Raw genomic sequence first — 27197 nt, forward strand, 5'->3', positions numbered from 1 at the left:
CACTGCTCAGTGTGCAAATGTCCTGAAATCCCATTCTTGAATCTGAAAGGATTTGAGAGGCAGAACTTGAGAAGCTGAACTATTAACACCTGTATGGACTTTCCCGTGGTGCTTTTTTCCATGTTATCTGAGTGCCACAAACACATTAAAGGATATGAGTTCACAATCCCTTTATGAAGTGAGAAGCTGGTACCCATGTGACCTACCAGGCTTGGCATTTTTGTCCCCAAATCTTATCCTTCCAGTCAATCTCCTCCATCCCCATGTTTCAGTGAGATACCAAAGTCTTTCCTTACTCATAGGAACAAAGTCTTCTACACAAGAAAAAAAAGGCACTACTCTTTAGACTGCCCTCATGAAGAGACCATTGAAAACCTTGTCTACAGAAATCTCACCCAAGATAAGCATGTAAAATGTGATATTTCAGCCCAAACAATTGATGCAGTCCAAGGAGGAGCCAGGCAGCTCTGCTGACAGGCAATGTAGTCCAGCAAATCATTTGCTTTGGCTGCTGCTGCTGGACCTGGTAGCCTTCACTGGCTGCATCAGCACCTGTTTTGTACATGTGCCACCAGCCCCTGAAATGGTGGCCAGGGGACAGCTGTCCTGGCCTTGACGTATGACCTTGTACCAGCTGCTGTGTGTGTGCAGATGCAACGATCCCTGCACAGAGGTGGAGCTGTTTCCTCCTCCTTTGCAATTCTGATGGTGTATTTGAGCATTTCATTACCAAGGAATTTGGGAGCAGGACTAAATGACCAACAGTTACCCATCAGCAGTGTTGCCCTCATCACTGGCATTCAACTGAATCCTTCATGAATGTTAGTGGCATTGCTGACCCAGCTCTGGAGGAAAGAAATTCCCCTGAGTCAGGAGGACAGTTGTGTTCAGCACTAAGCCAGCTGACTGGCATGAGAAGAAGAGGATTCTCCATGAGGGAGCTGGATCAGAGCCCATTTCACTGCCTTGGCCATGTGCTTGGGTTAACTCACCGGGTTAAGCATAGCCTTTTTATCCTTTGCAAAGGGTAATTTCTAAAATCCAAAGAAACCTCCTGCACGATGGTGAGGGAATGTGCTTTCATGTCAGCTGCTCTGTGGATAGAGCTCTATTCTAGAGCATAGCAGAGAAGAACAAGACCTACCTAAGGCAGAAAAATACAAAGCCCGTATGCTAATAGAGGAGGGCCTTGACCCATTTTGTGAGTTTTTTTCTAGGTGGTTTGATGCCCTATCAGCAGCAGTTAAAGAGAGAAAATTGCTGCCTGGTGGTTGGGGAATAGGTGGTTCGTGGGGAGTGGGCACATCTCACGTGAGTGTTGCTGGAAGTTGGTGGGAAAGTTATGACCCGCACTGTCAGGGACACAGCTTATAAGGACACCCCAGACAAGAAAATCCACCTCTCTCCTCTTGGTACTTCATTTAGAATGGCCCAGAAATTGAAGTAGGTGTGAAGATGACTGTGAGAAAAAAGGTGGTTTGGGGGTGATGGTGGGGCCGTGATGGGGCAGGCACAGCAGCTCTCTGGCTCCAGGAGGGTCAAGAGCAGGAGGAGCAGCTCAGAGAGGACATGAGGCAGGGCGTGACACTCAGGCTAAGCCCAGCTTTCTGCAGGACAAGAGGCAATGCCAGGTGGCCAGTGTGAGAGCGAAAGCTGGTGTTACCGAAGGTCTGACAACTCCTGTGGGGATGTACAGGTTTCTCTGGTGGGGTCTGTGCTGGACACCTCCAGTTGGTGGCTGTGTAAAAAAAAAGGCTTAGGATTCTCACTGTTCTTTTTTTCCTTTCTTGTCCCTATTTCTCTAGTTTTGCCATATACTGTTCAATTAATTAACTTAATTCATTTGCTCCTTCTTTGCTTAAAATTTTCCTTGACAAGCTGCTTCCCTCACTGCCCTTTTCTTCCTGTCCTGAGTCTCTTTCTCCCACTCCCTCTGCCTTTTTCCCCACTGTTTTTAGCTTTCTCTTGGGCTCTGCATCCCTGCATCCGCCTCATCCCTCATGTTATTTCCTATCTCTTAATCTGTGGGGTTTCATGGGGTGCAGGGGCATTTCTTACCCTATGGTAGTCTACAGTAATCTATCACTCAGTAATCTGTGCTGCCTTGCCTCTCTTTCCCACAAGTCTCCCCCTCCAGATGTGCATGCACGTCTGTACATGAGGCATGCACAACCCCAGAGCCAGGAGACTGAAGTCAGACCCAGTTCAAGGAAATGCCAGCTTCATTGGGATTTCCCCCTCCAAATCCAGAGTTCCTTGGGTGCTGGATGAGACATGGGATGGCAGGCAGTTGTTTTCCTTACCTCATCCCAGGAAAAATAACAGGTAGTCCATTGATTAGTGCAGTTTGGGAGAAGAGAATGGGGCTGAAAGTTAAGCATCTGTTGGTTTATAATGGAAAATATTTTAAATAAAAATGCTTTAAATTATATAAAGGTGTTTTGAACTGTCATATACCATGAGACAACTTTACTGGAAAGAACATCTATAATGAAAAACAAATCACACTGACCTTTGCTATAGGGCTTGAAAGCAGGTTCCTTTGGGGTTGTGGGGACTCATTTGCCCTCCAGCAGTGGAAGGATTAAGATGTTATGTTTAAAATAAACAAAAGAGGTTTAATCCCAAATCCTTGTGGGAGAGCACTTTGTGTTCTCTTAAAAGTTCAGTAATTCCATAAGCAAGATGGACAGTTGGGTTATTTTAGACTCAATGAAAGCAGGGGAGGGACAGAAGGGACGTCAAAGGGAATTAACTCATCAGAGTAAGAACCCAGTTGTGCAAACTGAGCACAGAGTGAGTTCAGTTGCATTAACCATACATGGTGCCAAGGTCCCTCATTATAAGATGCTCTTTCCCCCTTTTTGTTCTATCCAGGCAAACTGCAAGAAGAACATTCGTCTACATGGGATCATCCCAAGGCAGGGCTGGGCAACCTCCCGTGCACAAGTGCCCATTGCTGTTCAGACAGTAACGGCATGAGGGTAATGATTCTCATTTCCATTTGGGCTCTACACGAATCTCTGAGGGCAGGTGTTGGTTTCTGAGTGATGAAGGAAGAAAGGCTGCACAGGGACTCTTGTCTCTAATGACCTGTCTCTGCTGGATTTACCTGCATATCTTCTCTGCACCAGCAAAGACAGAGTGGGCTTTGTTTGGAAGCATCTTGGCCCTTTTGAAAGGCAACCCCTTCCACAGCTCAGGTGTGTCCTGCTTCTCTTCTGCTGGGGGCACAGAGAGAAGTCAGCCCCAGCAATCTGTTACCATTTAGCAGCACTAAATTCACTTTAGAAGACGACTGTGTGAAACGTGTTACCTCCAGCTGTGATTCAAAAACCGAAGAAAGTTCAGCTCTTAGGAAACATAGGAGGGACAAGATATAAAACCAGAAAACTTGAGCAAACACAAAACATTTCACATCTCTATCTTTTTATTTCCAGACAAGAAGCCAAAGTACTACAATATGACTGTTAGACTAGGACTTAGATATGTAAGCATCACTTTCTTCATCACTCCCCTGCAGCTGAAGAGAACCAGTGTGAATGACTGGGTGCTGGAGGGATTTTTGCCCTGGCCCAAAACCAGGCCAGAATTGCCTTCACTTGATAAGTGAAGCTTGGATTGAAGGGCAAGTTGTACCTGGCCAATACATTTTTTTCTTCAGGAGTGACCAATGAAAATTGTTCCATACTTGTGTAATGCTGGCTAGCAGAATAAATGTGGTTCTTGGGCGAAAGAGCAGAAAACCAAACAGATGTGGTGGTGCTGCTCTCTCCCTGACTCTTTGGAGACCAGGCTTTATGATCCTGAGTTCTTCTCTGGTATCTGCTGAAGAAAAGAATGTTGAAAATCTGGGGCAATCAAGCTACAATAATGTCTGGTCATTCTGCCAGAAAGTGAAGGAAAATGTATTCAATTTATTCAAGGGAATACTTGATTATTGGGTTATAAATGCTAGCGCTGGGTGAGAATTTCTAACAAGAGGGTTTTTTCACATAGCAGGCAACAGTACAACATGAACCTATGGACGGAATCTGAAGCCAGGCAGATGAAGAATGAGAAAAAGTGTAAGATTTTAGCATTGGAACAACGGGCCAAGGGATGACCTATCTGCTCCACCACCTGAGATTTTAAAGTGAGAATTGTGTGTCTTCCACTTTCTTCTTCTAAACTCAGTAATGATCATGACACAGGAGTCCCTGCGTGACATCATCAGTGTGGACAGATTAGACTTTCCTAACAGTCCCTCTGCCTTTAAAACCCTTGATGCTTAAAAAGTGCATTTACCTGAGCCAGGGTTCACCCGAGGGACAGGGGAACTAGACATCTTTATTCCTTTCTCCCCAGCTGTGGGAATACTCTCTTTGGATATCTTTCCCATTGCCAGTCGTGTCAGTGGTATGTGTTATGCAGATGTGTGTCTACTGGGAGCTATGCTCAGACAGCACATTTCACATTGATTTATGAACAGACTTATGAGTGCAGCAACTTCTGGCCTCTGCTGACTTGGGCTGGAACCAGCTTGAATGCTGTTGCTATTCTTGTTCTTGGACCTTGTCACGGCTCACAAACCAGATGCTGCAGAAACGCGGAGCTGAGGAAGTTCTTGCCTCAGAGCTCTTCTGTAAACAGAGGGTGGAAATAGGTAGCCAAGGGAATCCAGGGAAAAGATGAGAGGTAAACATGTTCAGTCATGATGAGCTGGAAAAGAACTGGGCGTGGCAGTAAGTTGGGTAGGCAGTGGTGGGCCAAGGCTGGGTTTGCCCAGGAAAAGATGCTGCAGGACTCCAGGCACGAGACAAAAAAGCATCTTTGTTGTGTGAATGGCAGGAAAGAGAGAACCTCCGGGAGAAGCTACAGGGGAAGTGCCAGCAACCTTGAGAATAGAGAGGGAAGTCTAAAGTGAGGATGTCATCCAGGTTGCAAGTCCAAGTGATGGATAAGAGAAAAACAGTTCCCCTGCAGACACAACGGGTCTGAGATGAGGACCAGATGTCACCAGATGTCAGGGAGCCAGGCTGAGATGGGAGTTTCAGTAGGAGAACACAGCTAACAGGACAGTCTAGATCCAAAGGAAACTGCATTTGAATTGGTGAGGTCTGTCAGAGATCAGGGCAGAGGAAAGGAGAGCAGGACTCAGTGACTACAGTGAGGGCAGAATGGAGAAGGGGGATTGGTTTCTGACTAAGAGTAGGTTTATTTTAGATATTAGGACTGGGAGGTGATGATGCACTGGAACAGGTTGCACAGAGAACTTGTGGATGCCTGGGAGTGTTCAACAGCAGGTTGGATGGGACTTTGAGCAACCTGGTCTAGAGTAAGGTATCCCTGCCTACGACAGGGGGGGTTGGAACTAGGGAACCTTTAATGTCCCTTCCAACCTAACCCATTCTGTGATTCTGTGAAGATGGACAGGGGAAAGGGTAAAGGACAGAGGGGACAAGACAGGGCAGAAAGATACAGGGAAGTTATAGGCAAAGATCTCAATCTATACCAACTGCTTGATCCTTCTACTCACTTTTCCATTCGAATTCTGATAGATATTACAGGAAGTCTTTTTACTGCTATGCATAAAGTAAATCTTTCCAAACTCTTTGAGGCAACATTGTATTCCCAGCTCAATGATGCCCAAAGACAGGTCCAGTTTCTTCATGGTTGTGATTATTCTTCAAAAGAAAAAACATGAAGAACTATGGCAAGGGAATGTGATTTTTTTTTTAATAGGAATCACCCAGCCCAGTATTGGTACAAAAATAGTTAAGTACAATGGACCAAGTGTCAAACTATGAGAAGAATGACTCAAATTAGAGAAGCACAGATAGGAGAAGCTAACAAAAACATCTCCTCCTGTGGGGACACTAGCACAGACAAATACTCATCTTTGTATGTCACCCATTTTAAAGAGGGATGGGCAGAGGGAAAGAAATCTGGGTTTGATATTTTGTACCCTGGACTACAAAGGAATCACTGCAGATATATAAATAAAAGACAGCTGGGCTGAGGTTTCTGATCACCTGCACCCATCAGAAAGGCAGCCAGACTGAGCACCGTGCTCTCCTGTTTGATACCTGGACTAACGCTCAACTCAGTCAATTCTTTAAAGGCAAAAAGAGACAGAGCAGAGAAATGTTTTGTTAAAAGGTTTAAATCACCTGCATTGCCACAGAAACAGCAAAGAAAATGACATACCCCAGAGGGAGAAACCTTTGGTTTAAATGCCTGTAAAAATGTGTGAAAGAAAAGGAAGAGCTCCTGCCTGGGAAAATCATGAGCCTGTCTCAAAGTCTACAAGACTAAGAAGAGGAAGTGAGTGAATGACTGTGGCACATGCATGAGTGGCTGAAAGTGCAGCCTGAGCAGTAATTGGCTCTATTGGTGCTCCTCTGATTAGCTGGTTTTGGCTACAGCACTTGTCAGACCCAAGCTGAGTTCACAGTACAAAAGTATTCACACTGCACTGAAGAACGTCTCAGATCAGCCAGTGGATCCCTGCAGAGAAACACCAAACACAGATCTGAAGGATGTGGTCTCCAGGGAGGGCTTTGTATCCTTACTTCATGTCACTAATTCCTTGTTATCTTGAGCTGGAAGAGAAAGGACTCCTGGAATGGATTCAGATGCTCCTGTTACTTTTCACTACCTCAGAAATGAAGGAAGAGAGAAGAAAATTGATGATGCTTCTGTGCAGAGAAATTTAAGAACAAAATCACATCACTGAATGTAGGTGGTTTGAACTCTTAGCCAAAATATCCAAGAGTTGCTAATGAACTGAAAGAGCAAATGGATCAGCTTGTTGGGATGGGAAGGAAAGGCTACACACTGATAAATCTCCAGAGAGACTCCTGACAGGGAGAGGTCTCAGACGGGGACATCTCACAGAGGGCGCAGGACAAGATGAGCCACCCCAAGCCCTTAAAGTGACAGTGGGCACAGCACCTGCAAACATGAATGGAAGAGAACAAGGAAATCAGGCACTTCCAAGTGAGAGGTATTTTTATGTGCAGACTTACACTCCTACTGTGTCTGTTCCAGAATTATGGCTAAGACCCACTTTCAGCTCATTCAGTTCTGAAGTCAGCTCCATGGACACCTGCTTTATCCCCAAGATGCTGACATGACCACTCTGCAGAATGACAGAGAAGTTACACAGAACATTAATTATTTGCATCCACACTCACCAAAAAGCAATTTGGAGACCATCAGCCAACACCAGTGTATGCCAGCAAATTGGTGTTTTCTGGGCTAGCTGACTGATTCAAGCACTCTAATCAAATACAAGCAGTTTAGGCTATTAATAGTAGTATTAAGGAAAGACATCCATATTTTGCTTGTGAGCTGCCTGTCCTTTCTCACCCTGTCCTCCCTCTCAGCTAAATTATGTTATGTTATGTTATGTTATGTTACGCTATGTTATGTTATGTTGTGGCTAAATGAAATGTGAGGAACAGCAGAACAGATCACAGCTTAGATCAGATATTTCCAAAGTGGTTTGAGGACAGTTGATCATTATTTACTTGCAGCACACAGTAAACACAGATGAAGGTTAAATATGAGGCTTTTCTACCCAGAAGATATCAATCTTGGATGTATACACAGAGGAGGTAGCAATTGCATGTCACACAAGCTGAGAATTTGGTTCCTAGGACAAAACCAACCAACCTATGGTTACAAACTTCTCATCAGCTTCTTGGGGCTCTGCCTCCTGAGTTGTGGCACTGAAGTAATAAAACGCTTGCATGTTGTTGCCCACACTGAACACTAGATTCATGTGGGTGAAGCTGCCAGGCTCTGACACCAGTAATACTGCTTGGAGAGACATGGAGAGACCACCTTGGACGAGCTGTAAATCTCTCCCATCACTTGCAGCACTTCTCTCTTTATTCTTTGCCAGCATCTCAAGATACCATTTCTCAATAGAAATCTGAGGTTCATATCAAAGCCTCCATTTACAATGAATTGCACAAAATGCCTCCAAAACTGCCTCAGCTTTATCTGAAGTCAACATCAGCCTCAATCCTTTGTTTTACTCTTTATTTTTTTTTAATTTATGTATCTAAAACCTACTGAAAGAGGCTGTGAAACCTTCTCTACCACAGTTTTATCCCTTCAGGTTCCACAGCAAAAAGCAGTTTTTCCTAATGGTTAACATGAAAGAAATACTGAGCTGGTTGGTCTTTTGGGATTTCTTGGGGATATTTTCTTTAAAAAATTCAGAATTGTCTTAACCTTTTTTCCTGAAAGTTGGAAGCAATTTGTTGATCTTTGAGAAACAGAGGGAAAAAATTTAGAAAAACTCTATCTGTCATTCTGAAATGTTTGTTAGGAAAAAAAATCAAAATATTTTTCTCTTTTAGCAGGAAGCAACTTTGCTGTTCTTCCATAAAACTTCGATGAAATGTATTATAGAATCATGCCATCATGAAATATGAATATTCCTTTTTTAAACTCTTCAGCACACAGCTGAGTCTGATGAAACTATTCCAGATGAAGACACTTGTCACTGAAGATATTTTGTCTCACTATTATGAAGTTGACTCAGCATTATTTAACAGATGATTCATTATTTTGCACATTATTTTGAACCCCAGTCCTGCACAAGCACTCTCCTATACCAGGCACAGCATGAACATGAAACAAAGAGGCACCTTCTGCTTCCAAGATCTCCTAGTCCTTGCAGAGGACTGGAGAGGCAGATGGAGGGTGAGATTAAAGGAACCAGCTAGGACATGCTGTCAGACTTTGAGTAACCTTTACAGCTAGGGAGAGATTTAACTGGGACTGTGTCTCCATGGTATTAATATAAAGAAAAAGCTCCAAAAGATTTTAAGCATCCCATGCCCATTCCTGACTATTATCCCAAGTGAGATCAGATGTGGGAAAAGGAGAATACTGAAATAGAAAGAGGCTGTTGGAGGCTGTGAGTGGTGCAAGACCCCCAGGGATCCTTGGGAGAAGCTCCACTGCAGTTTGTATGCGGGGAGAGGGTCAGTCTTTGAGCCATCTGCCAAAAAGCTGGAGAAGTCCTAAGCTGCATCAGACTGTTCTAGGATGAAGCAGTGGTGAGTCTAAATATATTGAGACCTGGTTTTTTACTTTTACCTTGCTCACCAGATGTATTTTGGAAAATGATTGCGGGCTGCTAGGAAGAGCTGCTCTCCTCCACTTCCAAGTTTTTCTCCAGCTTCATTTGAAGTGAAAGAAGTGGATGACCAGGGTTACAAATTTGTACACAAACACATCTTAAGTTTCCCAGGATTTTCTCTCCTAGGGGAGCTGTGCACAGCCCCCTGCTCCCCTGGGACCCTTGCACTTCCAACACCCTACGAGCCACACCTTCACCTTCCAAAGCCCTGGGTGCCACCGGTGCCCACCCCAGGTCCAGGGAGTGCCTGTCAGCAGCTGTCCTCACTCCGGAGTGTGCTTGCCTTTCCCATGTCTGCTCTTTCACGTCTTCCCTCTTTGTAGTCTCCGTCCTGTCCACCTTTTCCCTTTGCATTCCTCCTCTTTGCAACTCTGCCTTTGCATCCCTCCCCTTTGTAGCCCTCCCTTTTCACCTCCCCCTTTGCACCTCTCTCACTTACATCCCTCCCATTTGCATCTCTGCCTTTTCCCATCCCTCCCCCTTGCATCTCTGCTCCTCGCATCTCTGCCCCCGTACACCCCCTGCCCCTCGACCCTCTGCATCTTCACCCCTTCGCACCCCTGCCTGCTTGGCTCTCAGCTCTCCGGGCGTCTGCCCCTGGCACCCTCCACTCCTCCCTCCCGCCCCTTTGCACCCCCACCCCTTCTCATCTCCGCCTCGCTGCCTCCCTGCGCTGTCCGCCACCCCCAGTCCCCCGCAGCCTCCGGGGCAGCCTCAGCGCCTCCGGGCCGTCCTGCCCCCCGCTCAACCCTCCCTGGCCCCGGGCCCTCCCCTGCCCGCCCGGCCCGGAGCCGCCCGCGATGCTGCCTCTGCCGGTGCCGGTGCCGGTGCTGGGGCTACTGCTGGTGCTGGGGGGCCGGGCGGGCGGCGGGGGGGGGCTGCCAGCTGCCGGCAGAGTGGCGGCCGCTCAGCGAGGGCTGCCGGGCCGAGCTGGCCGCGATCATCGTGTACGCGCGGGTGCTGGCGCTGCACCCCGACCCCTACGGCGCCTACAACTACCTGCCCTGGCAGAGGGGCCCCCCCGGCGGCCCCCAGCAGGGAGCAGGGGACCTCTTTTACTCGGCCGAGATCGAGCTGCTGTGCGACCAGGCGTGGGGCAGCATGCTGGAGGTGCCCGCCGGCTCTCGCCTCAACCTCACCGGCCTCGGCTACTTCTCCTGCCATTCGCACACCGTCATGCAGGGCTACGCTTATTTCTTCTTCCTCCGGTGAGTCCTGGGGTAGGGGGAGCAGGGGAGGGGTTAGGATGTCGCGTCCCCCGGCTCCGGGGCATCTCCGCGGGCGGGGGATGCGCGCCCGCCCCTGCCCGGAGGGTTCTCTCCGTCCCGCTGCCGCTCTCCCCGCAGCGCCTTCTCCTTTGCGCTTCCACCCAGTCTCACAGAGAAAGAAAAACCCGAAACACCAGACTCCATCGTATTCCAGCACTGTCGCCCAGCAGATGCACGGGGAGCTGCTGTTGAGTAGCTCGTGGGTGCTGCTGCTTTTGTTTTTTACGGCGGGACGGTCACAGAGCTGGAGAGAGGCCAGCGCCTGTTTGCCGAAGTTTGGGACGGGAGTTTAAAACCCATCCCCAAATATTCACCCGATAGCTTTCCATCGACTCTCCCGAGTCCCAGCCAAACCCTGACTTTGGGCTCATCGAAAGAATAAGAAAATAAACCACAATATGGGAACAGAGCCATCACTGTGACCTTTCAATTCAAGAGCATTTGCGAAATACTACTCAGTGGCTTGTTTTGAAATACTTGCTATATTCTTACACAGCGTGCATAACAAAACTCATTTTGATGCTGTCTAGGGCTTAGTCTGCAGCTACATCTTTAAACACATTCTATTGACACAAGTTGTTTATTGACTGTTTGAAGGAGTACTTAAACTCTGGGCTCAAGGGCAAAATGATGCAAATTCAGTAGAAACTGTGGTCCAAAGTACAGATTTGCCTCCTTCATGGAATTTCATTTCATGGGTGTCTGTAGGGTGGTAGGAGCCTGTTAGATCCTTACTGCTGCTGCCTGATCCAGTCCCCATGGTGGACATTGTCATTTTGGTGACTTAAGTGCCAGGAGAGCTGAGAGCCACTTGCCAGCTAAAAGTCTGTGTGACTTTTTTGTTGAGCCAGGCTGAAGTATGACAGGGGAGTTCTGCAGGAGAAAAAGTGCTGTTCATTGTCACAGTGGGCTGCCTATGCAATCTGTGTTCCAGAATGGATGAGAACTACATCCTCCTGCCACATGGAGTCAACTTCCAGGAGGCGATTTTCCCTGATACCCAGGAGAACAGAAGGATGTTTGCCAGCCTTTTCCAGTTTTCAAACTGCTCACAGGCACAGCATGTGTTGAGCTTCTCCAGTGACTGGGAGATTCAAGAGGACAACCGGGTAAGGGTTTTATTTGGTCTCCAGTGCTTGTTTTCTAAATGGGCATAGGCATTCCCATGTTCTTTGTGAACATATGTATATGAATGCAGAGCAGCAGGTCTCTGATTTTCCTGTTCCTTGGGTGGTATCACTAGCAAAGTAACACATTGGTGAGGAGATATTAAACTGTTTTCAAAGCTGACCTCTGTGTTAGCTCTTTAGCTTCCCATGGACCTGAGCAAAGCTTGCTATCAACTTGTTCATAAACAATAGGTTGAAAATAGTATTGCTTGTGATCCTGTCCTCCTCCATCCCGATGGTTCCTGGATTTGCTATCCCTAGACCTCATTTTTTAACTTTGGCTGAAATGTTCAGGAGCAGAGCTTTGCTTTTGTACTTCTGTGTTCATCTCATGTAGCAAGAGCAGTGCCTGGACCATGACAGACTGTAAGGGATTATTCTTGCCTGACTCCACATAACAGCATAAACATCTACTGAACTAATTGCCCTAAGCTGCCTTTGTAGCAGCTGGGGAAAACTAGACTCTTGAGGGCACATTTCATGTGAGCAATGAGGGCAGGATTTGTCTGCACCATGCCAGCACTTAGTTCTGAACAAGACAAAAATGTCTCTTTCTCCTTTCATGGGAGGCCACAGAACGTAATTCACCATGTAGGGGATCCTCCCTTAAGGAAGTATGGAAAGTCCAAAGATACCCTCTGTTGGTGTCTTCTGAGCCCCTTTATGGGATTAAGACCCTTTATGGATTAGTGTGTAATAAATGCAGGATTTTAATAAATACTTATTTGGGAGAGAGGAGCAACCTCCTGTTATGTGTGTGCATGTCCTGGATGTGCATATACTTTTGAAAAAGGGAAACTTGGACAGCTGGTTTAGTGCCAAACCTTGTTTTTCCTCTGGTAGCTGAGAACATTTTAAGCACCTCTCTAGGTCAGGATGGACAGGACAGGTGTCATCGCTTGTGTCTTCTGTGGATTCACCCAAGGCATGATGTTTATGTATGACAGCAGATGCATGAGTGGCTTGTTTGGGAGATGGATGGAGGGAATTCAAAAGGCTGAGCCTTTTCCTTTTGCCACCTGGCCAAATGCCAGCATACAAAGTTTGAGCTGCTTTGTGGCCATCTGGCCAGTGACACAGCTCTTCTCCTTGGGATGCCCTGTGAGCAAGGGTTTTCTTCCTGCTGATATTTTGGGGAGGGAGTGTGGAACGGTGCTGTTCAAATATATGTGTGGGGACAGCAGCAGGAACTGACGTTTAAGAGGACATCAATCATCTTACAATTAAATCACAGACCTGTAACCCTGTCTGGGCAAGAAAGGGGAGGTGGAGAGCCCTGGTCTCAGCCCTGCCTCCTCCCTCCCAGCTCCCCTGTTCCCCAGTGCCCCAAGCAAGATACTTGGCAAGTAAAGGTGCTGGTGCTGCCAAATCCACAGATTTTTGTCCAGGGGAGCAAAGTGGTGTTGGGGGGACCACCAGATCCAACTGCCTGTGTCTGCTTGTGATGCCTCTGCACTGTTTATTTAGTCCTGCTGAGCTAAATGTAGGGGATCTTGATGGGCTGGTGCTCATTTATGCCAGAGGTGAATCTCACCAGTCAGCTTTAATGGAAATCACCAGGCACAAACCCGCAGGGTAAGTTGGGACGACCCTCAGTATATGTATCAAAAGCTCATTTCAGCTGTTGCACTCTGACCCGCGCAGCTGCGAGCAGACTGGGGGGGATTAGAGCTGCTGGTCCCACAGACAGGGGCCGGGGGTTTTACATGCTTCAACACCCACCCATCCAGTGAACAAATTCAGCACAACTGATGGACACTTTGTCTCGCCTTCATAATGAAAAGTAAAAGCTTCCTTTGCACCAGTTAAAAATAGTTTGGGCTGACTGTGCTCCCATTCAGCTCCTGCATCTGTGTTTGCCCAGCCGAGCGCCGGCTCCCGACGCCTGTGTGCCCCAGCCTGGGAAGGGGATGACATTTCTGGCTTCTGCAATATTAGGAATTTGTTTCTCAGCTCTTCCCAGGTACAGCTCTCTTTTGTGTTTCCCTCCTCTCTCTGCCTTGTTACATGCAGTGGTGGCTTTTCCAGTTGCCACCGTGTCTGCTCGCATCCCATCACGGTGTGAGCAATTACCGTTTCCAAATGTGCTTGGCCGAGCTGCCCCATGCTGGCTCCTAAGCTGAAATCTGTGGTGTATGCCAGCTTCATGGCACAGAAAGTGAACATAACTCAGGGCATTATTCTTGAAGTTTTTGAGAAAAACCTCTTTGGGAGCTAGGTACATCCAAAGGGGGTTTCTGTGATGGTGTCAAATTGTGGAGAGCGTGGACAGGGAGGGAAGGGTTGTCTCACACTGTAGTGAGGAGTCAGGGGTCTCACTAGCCTCTGTGTACTGACATAAACTGTTACTTAAAATACATCATGGATGTTTTGTGCAGTCAGAGAGGAGAGGTGGAAATGTTGAGGTGTTCAGAGCAGAAGGCAGCTGGGATGTAGGTCTCATTCCAGGAGTTCGTAGGTAGGGTCCTGCTTCCAGGTGTTGGAACAGCTGTATGCAGGGGCACCTTAAAAAGCAGCAGGCCAGAGGAGGTTTGGAATAAACGAATGATGAAGTTTTCTGTTTACAGCTGAATCCCATACTCTGAAAGACTTTTGAATCCTGCTCTTGATATACTTCTGGGGTGGACACTTTAAGGGAGGTTTTGGCACTGGGAGCACATGCAGTTGCAATGGATAACTTGTGTTTGCAGCTCTGGGATGCTCAGCCAGAATGTGAGAAAACCCCATGATGGATGAATGTCTTTGCTTCATGTAATACTGCTCCCAGCAAGAGGTCCCTTCTGCAGGGTATGCCTGAGCTGGCCACAGAGCAGGTGACCCAAAAGTGACCACTGGCATGTTGTCCTCCTGCTTGGTGTCTTCTGTCTGTGGTTCTCCTTGCATGCAGGCAGCCTTGTCTGGGCTGCCCAAGGGGTGAAACGAGGAAAACCCTGACAGCACCTTTTCCTCCTTCCAGCAAATGTGTCTGATGATGCAAAAGAGAGCAAAGAGATGTGCAGGAACTTTTTGATGCACTGGGATGTGCCACCTGCCTTTTCCATCATGGGAAAATGCTTTTAATTTTCAGAAAGCACCATGGCATGTGATGAAAAGAGGTCAGACCCAAGGCACATCTCGTTGAATATAATACTTTCCTCATCCTGGGCCTGCTGCTCTTGCTGTAAGCGAATTCCAGCTGCATTTTTAAGCCCCTTGCAGTCTGGGCTAAGAGCCAAATGCTGCTTTCCGTAGTCTTCCCATAACCCCACAATCTCATAAATTCACTTAGATGCTTGTTCTGGCCATGTCAGAGAGCAACAATAGCTCCTGCTGTTGTTTCTTTAGGCACTTGCATTTTTGCCTCCACATTTGCAGAGGCAAATACTAATGTGGCTTCATCTTGACTTTTCTCTCAGCCCCTTAATGATGTTCGCAGACCTCTTGCTTTACCCCAGCTCATTGTTGCAGTGGTTTCCACAAGGTTGCTTCTAGAACCAAGGGGTGATGCAGCACATTGGGGTTGAAATCTAGCCCCCGTGCAAAGTCTTACCATTTTAGTGCAAATCTAGGGGCTGTAATTTCTCCTCCTGGCCTTCTGCAGGGTTGTGTGATCTCATAAAGAAGACCTTGTTGCACACAAGGGGTTACATGAGAAGTGACTCAAGGTCTGGTGTCAATAAGGACAGTAGAAATTTCTGGCAGCACTTGTAGTTATTATTCAGAGGGGCTTTAACTCCTGGTTCTGTCAACAGACTGGTAAGGAAATGTGCTCTTTTGGCCTCTCTTTTTATGTATGCAGGAGAGTTGCAAAATGACCCCATGTGCATCACAATAAGGGAATAATGTCAAGGTGTCAACACAATCGTGAGCAACACTGAGAGCACTGAGATAAAGTCCATGGAAATTAAGGAGTCCAGTAACTTCAATTAGGCTTGGCAAGATTGCAGGGGGAGACTATACCTTTTATTAAGCCTCTCTCTCTGCATTGACTCTTTTGCTCTCAAGCAGCAGGGACACAACCATACTGTTACCTCAATTTATTTAGATGAATGGACTTGCCGTCTGAGGTACCTCCAGAGCTTTATCTGGGTAATAATAGAGCTTTTATGAGAGTAGTCAGTGTCCTAAATAAAAACCAAGGTAATTAGTGGGTTAGCCTGGCAGTCTACAAGTATCTGTTTAGCATCTTTGGGTTTGGATCTTCTTCTCTGGTGGCACCATGGCTGCTGTAACAACCTAATGACCTGACTGGGACACCTGGAAGACTTTGGAGCAGCTGAAAAGGGAACAGCATAAGAAAAGCAATGTAATTGCATAAATGGCTTTGCCATTATTGTACAAAGCAAAAATTAAATTAAATTATATTCTTCCTCTGTGGAAGTAGAGGAAATGGCTTCAGAATTATTTGTATTTTAGCAGCTCCTGTGTGCATGGACTGGGAGCCACTGGGTTGGGTAAATCCCTGATCTCTTTGCCTACCAGAGAAGGGCTTGTTCACATGATGTTTGCTGTGGAGACTTCTCTTAATCCATCTCCCAGGCAACATGCCCCTGGAGAGGGGGAAGGAAGAAGGCAAGTTGGGAAAGTCCCCATAATTTTTCAGACCACCCTGATTTTGGAAGTGATTAAATAGTATCATGTCCAGAGAGATCCTGAGCTACCTTGGATGCACGGGCCAGAGGTCTTCCTGTGGTGGCTGAGATGGACATTGCTGATGCCAAAAGTGACTCTGCTCTGTGAGTCATGCAAATCCTGGCCACTGGGAAGAATAAGTTGGTAATTGTGTTGTCCATGTTATCCACAAAATTAAAAAGAAAAAGTACTATTTTTTTCTCAAAGTTAAGAATGTCTGCTCTTTCAGAGTTCTCTCTCTGCTCTGAGTGCTGGGAGATGAATTTCAAGACTGGAAAATGCTGGTCATGGAGTTCAGAGCCAGCAGTTTTAGGAGAAGAACCGGTCTGAAAAAGAGCAGGTAGCAGCCTGGCTTGGTGGAGACAGTTCTCTTTATTTCCCATGTACTGATTTTTGGTGTTTGCTTGTGGCATGAGCTGCATTAGGGATCCTCCCTTCTCTGGTCTTAAGGCACTAGGGAAATACAAAATAATCTCAGTTCAAAACAGTGCTACATGGCAAGGGCAGTACAGAAAGACCTCAAAATAGAATTGAAGTGAGGTCCAATATCTAGAGGTTTGAAAATCTTTTACATGTGGTTTCTTGCCCTGCCATTGGTTAGTGGAGTTGTTTCTCCATGAACCTAATAGCATGATAGCAAATGCCATCACTTCTGGGTTGTTTTCATAGTGATTTACAGCGCTTTTGTTTTCCTCCCAGAAACCCACCCAGGGTGTACCCCCTCCCTATGATCTGGGTTTAATTTGAGTACATGTAAGCAATATCAGATGAAATGAAGAACTGCTGACAAGTGTGTGGGACAAGGGAAGACCACGAGACTATTGACACATTTGGGTAACATCCCCATGAGTCTTTTGGCACAGAAATGGCATTGACTCTTCCGAATCTTCCCACCCAGGCTGTGGTAGGGGACTCTTAGAGTTCTGATTGGCATATCCCGATCAGTTTTCTATCTTTCCACATGCACTCAGGCTGATAAAATACAGAATAAAAGATCACAAAGGAATACATGATAGCTTTATCCACAGGAAGTTTCCATTGATATGGTCTTTATAATATTCATAACACCCAGAAGGTGTTCTGAACAGTGCTTCCCAGGAGAAAAATGGGGAGATATCTCTGGTTTTCGGTTGCTTCTTAGAGGCACATTATTTCTGTTGCGGGTAGGTAGGCTGATTTTTATATACAATGCAGGAGAGATGACCTGATGTAATGTGGAAGCTTTGGATTTGGTATCATTTGTGAACAGTCATTGTGAAATGGCTTTTCCCCATCCATCTGAACTCTTGTCCTCCATGGCAGCCACGCTGGTGGGGAGGTGCCAAGGTGAGGCCCCCACTTAGCACCCTCCTGCTACCAACAGAGGAGCCCAAAGAGTGCCACAGCTCCTGGTGAACGTGTCTGGACCATCTTGCTGCCTATCAAGCAATGCGGATTACTCCAGAGCACAGCTCTCTCTGAATGTGTCTCAGGCACATCCAAGTACATAATATCCTTAAAAATATCCGGTTTCCAGCCCTCCGAGCAAGGAAATGCCAAGACAACCAGGGGTATGTGCGTGTGTGTGTATGTACTGCTGCCTCCTCGAAGGGTGAAGCAGCAATCCTTCCAGGAATTGGCAGGGAATGGAGAGCCACATGGCTCCAGGCTGCTTTTAATTATCCAGAGTCACACTTTAATGAAGGTCTGCCAAAAGCACTAAATCATTCCATATTTTGTGGCACAGGGCTGTCTGCTGCTGTACTTGAACTTGGTGGTGAACAGACCCCAGGCCCAGGACACCTTTTGGGTTCTTCATCTGACTGGTGGCCACAGAGGTAGTTGATAGTTGCAGGCTGAGCTCTGCATGTTGAGAGATGCAAAGGTGGGGCTGAAGGGATCCTGTTGTCCCTGCTCTGTTTCGGATCCAAGACTGTCTTCAGGGATGCCATACCCTTTGGCTTTCCAGCCCAGACATGGTTGAAAGTCTTGCAGTGGTGCTGCCAGGCACAAAGCCTGTTGCAGTGCTTTCTTAGCTGGATGAAGAATTTTTTGGGAGCCCCTGACCTTTGGAAGCCTCTTAGCCAAGGGAAAAGGCACTGTGTAGGTAGGAGAGGTGGGACTTTCATCGAGCTGGCCACGTTCCCTCTATGCTAGCACAGAAGTGGCTGAGAGGGGTGATGGCTCCCTCATGGGAGGCCAGTGGGAAGTTTGAAGCCCACCCTGAGCATCCACATGTGAAAGTGAGCTGGGAATTGCAGCATTGTGGGGAGAGGTGGACCTCTCATCCATCCCCTCTGGAGATGACACTGTCATGGGAAAAGTGGCAACAAGAAGACATGAGGAGGCTGACTTCAGTCCATTGTCTCCTTCCCTGTGTGTGAGTGATGCCTCTGCTTTCCTTCCCTCCTGTTCACGGCCTCCCCAGAGTGGGAAAGCGAGAAGGGACATCCCACCACACGTAGACTGCGAAGGGTGAAGGAAGAGGTGTAGGGAAAGGGCTGGTGGGGATCTGGGCTGTGAAATTGAGTAGTGAAGGGCAATGTGTGCTTGAAAGAGCTTGTGTCCAAAGCCGAATCCCCTTCCTCCACACAAGTTTGTGTACTCAAGGTGCTCCCCAGATATCTGGGACATGGCCTCCAAGGAGAAGAGTTGAGGTCGGTGTTCTTAAGGTGGATGTACCATCTTACTAACCCAAGGCAAAACAGAATGTACAGTCCAAAGAAGCAGATCATGGGTATTTTTGAATCCATTCATGCTTACGAGTCATACTTGCCCCAGGAGGTCAGTCTCAGAGAGTGAAGGTATGGACTTTGCCCGGGAGCCACTGAAAGATCCTCAAATATGAGTCCTGGCATCCTGCTCACAGAAACACACTGGGACTATTCCAGTACTTTTGGTTGGGTTGGGAGCAGGAGGGGGAAAGAAACACCAGAGCTGGCTGCACATGGCTCTTCACCTGTTTGGATTTTCCTAGACCTTGTTTTAGGCCAACTCTTTTGGGGAATACATTCAGAGTGAGTGTCAGGCAAGTTTTCTGGGACAAGAACTGCCAAAATGAATGTGGGAGGTACCCAAATTGTGTGTTGTTCAACTCAATTTTGGAAGCCACCACACCCTTCTGTAAATCTGTGAGTCTGTAGGTGTGTTGGGTGGTTCTTGTGTGCAAATCCATACTTTGTGTTGGTCAGCAGGTGGAAAGGATGATTCATGTGGATCAGGAGTCCTGGACCAGGATCTCTCCTTGATGCACAAGCTGCTTCTACAGTCACTGCAGGCAAACCTGTCCTTTGGTTTAGTTGCTGGCTTCAGTTGACCTTGAATCCAGGGAAAGTATTTTCTTTCAATTTCTCTCTTTCTCCTGACCCACCTGCGAGATATACACAAAAAAAGATGGAGCAAAAACATTTATTAAAATCAACAGCCACCAAAATCCAGCTGGCAGCTGGCAGGCAGGACACCTGTGATGCTGCCTGTAACCAGATCAGCCATTGTGGCTTATAGGGAGATGAGATCTTTTAATTTGGGACATATTTTCTCCCAACCCATGCATTTTGATGTTTATTTTCACAAATGACAAGCCAAGTTGGCTCTGAGGCAGCAGGAGTTTGAGTCCCTAATGGAAGCTGCAGACAGAGCCTTTTAAAGCCGGTCTTGCCTCTGCCAGCCAAGGACCTTTCCAAATTCCCCTGGAGAAGTGTCCTTGCCCTGTTGTGCTCGGCCAGGAGCAGCCGTGTGGTGCCAGGCTTGGCTTGGCCCCTGGCCCTGGCAGCACTCAGCCCCTTGCAGCAGCTAATGTGAAGTGACAAACCAAAGTGCCTGGTTTCGAGGGACAGGGAACATAGGGTTTTGGTGGACCAATTGCAGCTGACTGCTGCTGAAATCATTGCAGGTGCCTCTGGCAGCTGATGCAGTGACTCCCTCCTTTTGCTGCTCCAGTCTGTCAACTTATTTTTGGAAGAAGGCTGCTGCAACTGTTAGTCGAGTTATCTGTGAAAGGAATGACAGCAGGGAAAAATACACCAAGGGAGAAACAAGTTTCCATGACACTGTAAAATACAAAAGGAAAATAATATGACTAAAAAGCCAGGTCTGAATTTCTGCCCAAAAAAACTTTTGAGCAAGCAAGGAAAAAAATATTTCCTGAGACCTGAAAGCATTTCATGGACTTGTTCTGCAGTATTTTTGCATTTCCTAGATCAGTAAGGAACCAGTAGCTATTGGAAGGGGGAATGTTGGTGCAATGTTTTATATTGAGATATGGGGGACTAAAATGCAAGCTGCTGTTTACATGGCTGTTATCCTCAAACTGACCCATCTTCTTCACTATGCAGGGGCAGCAGAACTATTTCCATTCTGCAGAAGGTAAAAGCAAGGCAGGTGTGTTGGGCTCTGTATCCCAGTCCAGTGGAGACAGTTATTTTTGATCCTGGATTTATACCCTCTGGAATTAGAAACAGCCGATTATTGAGTTATTTTTTTACCTGTAAACTTATTTGTTGAAATTCTGTGCCCTTCCCATCCTGTGACTTCCAGCCTTATTGCGCAGGTAGTGCTGTACTTTGAGTAGGGAGTTTTCTTCAGATAGGTGACACATGAGCAGCTGGGGTTTGGTTGTTCATTCAAACAGAGCATGTTGGTGGTATGAAGTCTGGCTTCCTTCTTCAGGTGAATGGTGACTGGCATCCTCTCCATTTCCTCAAAATGCAATGAGTTTCTTGCTTTCATTTGTGTTTGCTGTACACCAATTTCAGAGCATAATTGTTTGTTTGGCTTTCTTTTTGTATTTCCAGAGCCTTTAAACAGGGTACAAACACAAATATGTTCTTCTGGATGTTGCTTATTAGATTTTTTATTGTGGAAAACTATTTAGTTGCTTAACTGGATGGTGGTTGGGGAGAGAAAGGAAGGAAAGTCAAAGTGGAGGAACAGTGTGTACTTACAATGGCTCAGGATAGGAATAGAAATTCAGATGCTTTAAGTCCTAATTTCCCTTACATGGAGAAAGAAATCCTATTTCAGAGCCTTTGAAGCAAAAACACAGCAGCCACATCCACTCAAAATGCTCCATTTTGTTGCAGAGTGAGGAAGCTGTTTTCCACCTTAAAAGCAACATTCTGGGGTGTGGAATATGAGCAATAATGAGGAAGGGGCTTAGTCACAGTAATCATAGAACACCTCGGCCAGATACCTGCTCATCTCTTAAAAGAGCTCTGAGGTCTGAGTTGGCTGGGAGAGAGTTTATTCATGCTCTACAAAAGTTGTCTTAAGTGAGAATCTCTGTGTACACAGATTATCTGTGGGAAAGAAAGTTGGTCTGTAAGTACCTCTGCAGGAGAGTCATCTGTAAGTAAAGAAAAAATAACCACATAAGTGAGAGAAAATTAAAATAACTCATGGAAATAGGAAATGAAGAAACAATCCACCAAAATGTGTGGCCAACTAATGTGGTGAAATCTCCATTATTTACAAGGCTTGGGTCAAGCTGGGAGATTGAGGTGGGTCAGAAGACATTCCTCTTTTGCTGCCTGCCTCTGGAGAAAGATCCATTGCATGGCTCGTGACATGGCTGTGGGAGGGGCTATATAGGGCTTCAGAGGACCCTGTTCCTGTCCTGTTATTCTTCAAACTGGATGTCTGTGCTGGCACTAGTGACTTGCTGTCTCTGGAGAGGGTCTATGTCCCCCATGCTGTGGCTGAGTAGCTCCAGGAGGTACCAGGTAGCATCCAAAGCCCACCTCCACCAGATGGATTAAAAAAGACAACCTGGAGGTGAATTCTTCTGAAAATCACTTCCAAGTTCTCTGTGCCCTTCAGACAGCTACAGCTATGCTGGACATGAGTGCTGATGCTGTGAAAAGCCTCTAAGGATTGGAAACAAAGAGTTTTAAGAAGACCCCAGGGAAGCATTTTTACTACCATCAATGATTGGAGTTTTTTACTTTTATGTGTTTTAGGCTCAGACACATTTTGTTTGAATTGAGTGAACACTTCACGATCTGTCCCTCAAAATCCTAACTGAGCCTGTGTTTTCTTAAGTCTTGGTTGCAAAAGGCAGAGGAACAAATGTGATTCTTGCTTCTTTTCCCAAAGGTGTAGAATCCTCAACTAAATGTGTCCTGAAAATAATACTTTGTGCTCAAATCTTGCCCTCCGTAACAAAAATGGCTTGAAACCACATCCAGTGACACAATCCTCATATATTTAATCCATGTCTGAAAGCAGCTGAACTACTGATGGGAAATGTCCTGGTGCTTCCAAGTCAGTGGCACTCTGGAGCCACTGGAACGCATCGCATCCTTACAGTCATTGCTCAAGAAACACATTACAGATGTTGAGGATGTGAAGGAGCAGACTCCTTCCGTCAAAGCATCAGGCCAAAGAAGGGCTAAAAACAAAATCCCAGACTCAAGGCATCCCTGAGGCTTTTGCCTGCCTGTTCTGTGTCCGGACTTCAGGATCGACCTCTGGTTCCTGCTCATTGTCAGAAATGTCTGAAACAGGAGAAGCCTCCTGTGGTCCCTGCTAACGAAGTGGTGTTTATCACGCTCTGGTAATTGCATTTGCTATGGTATTTACAGCATTTCCTATGTTTTGAAATGGAGAAATCTCAGGCTTGCCCAGGGCTAATTGTGTACTTTAACCTGCTCCTAAACCCACATGTATCTTTAAACATTAACATACACATTGGCAGCGTCCTGGGGTGGCCTCAACCCCACAACTATCGAGCTGGGAACGTGGCTGTGGAAGTGTTAATGTTTCCTCTCGATATATATCAGAGGCAGTATCCTTCCTCTTTTCCAGGTCCTAGGAAATATTTTCTTTTTCTTTTTCTCTTTTTCTTTTTTTCTTTTTCTATTTCTTTTTGGTTTTGTTTTTCTTTTTCTTTTTCTTTTTTCTTTTTCTTTTTCTTTTTCTTTTTCTTTTTTTCTTTTTCTTTTTCTTTTTCTTTTTCTTTTTCTTTTTCTATTTTTTCTTGTTCTTTTTCTTTTTCTCTTTCTTTTTCTTTTTCTTTTTCTTTTTCTTTTTCTTTTTCTTTTTCTTTTTCTTTTTCTTTTTATTTTTTCTTGTTCTTTTTCTTTTTCTCTTTTTCTTTTTCTTTTTTCTTTTTCTTTTTCTTTCCCTTTTCCCTTTTTCTTTTTCTTTTTTTTTCTTTTTCTTTTTCTTTCCCTTTTCTCTTTTTCTTTTTCTTTTTCTTTTTCTTTTTCTTTCTTTTTCTTTTTCTCTTTTTCTCTTTTTCTTTTTCTATCTTTTTCTTTTTGTATCTTTTTCTTTTTCTTTTTCTTTTTCTTTTTCTTTTTCTCTTTTTCTTTTTCTATCTTTTTCTTATTCTTTTTATATTTCTCTATATCTATTTTTTCTTTTTCTTTTTCTCTTTATCTATTTTTTCTTTATCTTTTTCTTTTTCTCTTTTTCTTTCTTTTTCTCTTTTTCTTTTTCTTTTTCTTTTATTCTTTTTCCTTTTCTTTTTCTCTTTTTCTTTTTCTATTTTTTCTTTTTCTTTTTCTTTTTTCCTTTTTCTATTCTTTTTCTTTTTTCTTTTTCTTTTCCTTTTTCTTTTTTCTTTTTCTTTTCCTTTTTCTTTTATTCTTTTTCCTTTTCCTTTTCTTCTCACACAATATCATCTGCAGTTGGTATTCCTGACTTCTGTAGAGCAGCACAGTGATTTGGCAATCCTTGCCCAGCACAATATGGGAGTGGAAAGATCTCCTAATGTTGCACCCAGTGCTGAGTGTAGCCCTGCAAGTAACTGGTTTCAGATTCTGCTTGCCTTCAAGGCAAAGACAATATATTAATTGCAGAAACAGAGGTCATTTAAGCTCACATTGTGGTCTGGCTTTGGCCACGTAGAAACTTATTTGTGTCTAAAAGGGACTGATGTGGGCCTGGGCCATTTATGCCACAACACCTTGACCATGACTATGGCTCTGTCTCATTGGCTTCTTTTTCTGGATATAGCAGTTCCAGCTTAGATTCAGTGGCTGAGGAAAAGTCCAGAGCTTGAATCAAGCATTGCAGCATGCCTGGAGTCCTCCTTCTGTATCAGTTGCTGTATGGAGCAGGTGGCTTGAATTTGGCCGGAGCTTATGATGCATTTTGGAGTCTTTATCTTCTAGCTTATAAAGCCTTTTGGATAAAATTTGCTGAATGCATGAAGGATGTAGAGTTTTGTTTTGTGGATTTAAATCCAATCTTCTAAATTGCTTTAAAGCAATTCCTTGTGTTTCAAAATTCTGAAACCCCTGTCCCCCCCCTTTTTTTTAATGCCTGGGCTCAATCACAGACTGATTTAGGAAATGGTGCAAAATGTGTAAATGAAATTAAAAACTATTTTTAAAAAATAGTGTTAGGAAAAGAAAAATAAAAAAAGAGAGTACACATATGTTATCAATACTCAACCAAAAGGGACCATTGTCTCTAACACAGAAAGCCTTAAACTCCAAAGCTTGCAAAACAACTGGAATAATCTTTCTAATCCAGTCAACATTACTGGAACTGTCATAGGGCTCTTTGAATTACTTCAACATTGATTTTAGGGCTTTTTCTATTTGGACTTCAAGTATACACTGTAAATGGGACTCTGAATATATTTTTTCTATGCATTTTATGATAAATATTCCTGCTTTGGATTGGCTTTTTGGTTGGATGTATTTAAGTATTAGTTGAATGGAGTTAAGGTGCTTGTCTACTTCAGTATTGATCTCAAAATGTGAGGAAAGATTGAATTTCATTGCATACAACATTCTAAAGTGCTTCAGCCAACAGCAGAGTGGGGTATAGGAGTCCTTTTGTTACGTGCTTTAGTGTCAGAAGTCCTGAATTGGTGCAAAGTGGTGAGTTTCTGAGGAAGTAAAGTAAAAGACTGTCAGCATTCTCCCCTGTCCCCACCCCAAGACCCACAGTATGCCAAGAGATACCTAAGTCACATATCCATGAAAGAGTATAGGAAGAGGGTTCTAGCTGATGCTCTCCCAGTCTCCAGTGTTTTCAGGTGAAGGAGTCTCTGTGGTGAAGTAATTTCTGTATATTTATTTTTTCTATGTATTCAGTGACATCCAGTCAATTTATCTCCCATAAAGCAGTCCAGCCTTCTCTTGAGAATCACAACTTTTTGATTGCCTTCAACCTGTTTCCTACTTTATTATCTAATACTCCCAGTTCTTCTTCTAGAAGATGTTGTCAGTCTCTATTTTCTCCCTCCACGGCCTTCGTGATAGTGTAGACCTTTATCCTAAACCCTCTCACAGGACAGGACTAAAAATTACTAAAAATCTTAATGTCTGAGACTCAAAGAAGGTTGTTTCTCCCCTATCCTGGATAGCTACCACTAACACTCTGCAACACAAGTCCTTGAGAAAAAAGGGAGTAAAGCCCCTTCCCTGGCTGTCTGGGACCTCCCACTGCTATTGCCACAGGGAAATTTCAAAGTTTTGCCTAGACTACTGGAAGTGCCAACAGGGAAAGCAAATATTTCTGTGTAAGACTTAACCCCAAGAAGATTAAATGCAGATGAATGTCAATAGTGCCAGCAACCTGTGAGAGAAAGTGAAAACTGAGAAGGATGTAAAAACAGAACATGGTGCGGAAAAAAAAAAAAGAAAAAGAAAGAATAAAATGCAAAACAGATTAGAATTAAATCAGGGAGAAGGAAAATTTCAATGGGGCTTTCTGCTTTCCCAAAAAAAGCGCAGCATGAAGACCAACAAGAGGAGCACTGCAACAAGGGCTCATCAGTGTTAGCAGGTTGGGAGGTTCCAGGGGTGAGCATGAAGTAGGGAGGGGGGTAGAAATAAGGGATGCAGCTTGATGGGATGCTGCATGAACAGTAGATGCCTCTGGAAATTGGGGAGGATCCTGGAGGCGATGAATATCTTGGTTTTAGTCTTTAGTTCCCACCCCTTCAGTTCTGGAAGTCAATTGCTAGCCAGGGAAATGGTGATCCGTGGGAAGAGGTTTGGTTTTGTGAAGCTTGGCCCATGTTCTATGGGAGGAGAGCTGTACTGTTTGGAAAGCATCCATCTCGGGAAAATCATAAGCGGTAGGGCTGTCTAGACTAGTCAGGAAGGCGCAAACAAATAACCAGGGTAAAATAGAAGAAGAAGAGAAAAAAGTGTGATTCCTCACCTAGAATTAAATTAAGATGTCAGGAAAAAAAATGAATCAAGGCTTCAAAGGATGCAAACAGAAGGTGTTCTTAACTGGCTTTACTCTGAGGTTAACAAGGAGAGGAAATTAGACATGCTCATCGCTGGATTTACGTGTCGCTGCTGGAAGCGGGTGGGGAGATGCACGATAGGAATGTTACAATTAATTATTATAAATCTCTTCCTAACAACCTTGTGGGCAGCGTGCAGGTGTGTGTGAGGACTTGGCAGCCTGACAAAAATGTAATTATCAGTTATGGAGGTAGCAGTGCTCACTCTTTGGCACTTTGTCAATCAGCAGAGTGGTAATTAGCCATTGCTAGAGGCCACCGTGTCTCTCTGAAGAGGAAAGTAGAACCTCTTCAAACACCTGGATGTGGTCTGGATGAGAGCATGGGGGGAAGTGTGCCTTACCTGGGAGACTTTAATTACAGCAAGGATTTCCTGACTCAGAAATCAAACCAGAAATGTTCTGCCTCAAATTTTTTTCTCTTTTGACCTGCAGCTCAAAACTGTCAGCAATTTGCATCCATATAACTCAACCTAAATACAGTGGGTTTCTTAAGTTTTAATCTTTAGTTTTCCAGGGGTCATGGTGGACTTTCTATCACTGAGAAAGAGATTGGATCTCTTTTCTAGGAAAGATATGCACCTGCTGAAGTCATTTGGTGAGCAAAAGGAAGGACTTCCAACAATTTTATACAGGAAGTCTGATATGATCTGGTTTAAAGAGAGCTGATTCTTGTTGCCCCAATTGCCTTGTATTGGACAGCACGTTATTTCTACTTTGGCTGACAGAAAATGTGGGATTTGGGGCTATATTACATATAATGGAGAATTCACTGTCCTTGCCCCAAAGCCCATCCTTAGGGATTTTCCTCCC

At 45.1% G+C, this 27197-nt stretch overlaps 1 protein-coding gene across 1 annotated transcript in view; it reads left to right on the forward strand.

The window, feature by feature from the left end:
* Positions 1-9927: 9927 nt before the first annotated feature.
* The window catches only part of CCDC3 (coiled-coil domain containing 3), a 33480-nt gene continuing 16210 nt past the window's right edge, over positions 9928-27197 (forward strand). Inside the window, 3 exon segments of the mRNA XM_032107290.1 lie at positions 9928-10008; positions 10010-10350; positions 11345-11519. Coding sequence (XP_031963181.1) covers positions 9943-10008; positions 10010-10350; positions 11345-11519 — 582 coding nt within the window. The 5' untranslated portion in view covers positions 9928-9942.

The sequence above is a fragment of the Corvus moneduloides genome, chromosome 4 (assembly GCF_009650955.1).
Source record: "Corvus moneduloides isolate bCorMon1 chromosome 4, bCorMon1.pri, whole genome shotgun sequence".
NCBI lineage: Eukaryota > Metazoa > Chordata > Aves > Passeriformes > Corvidae > Corvus > Corvus moneduloides.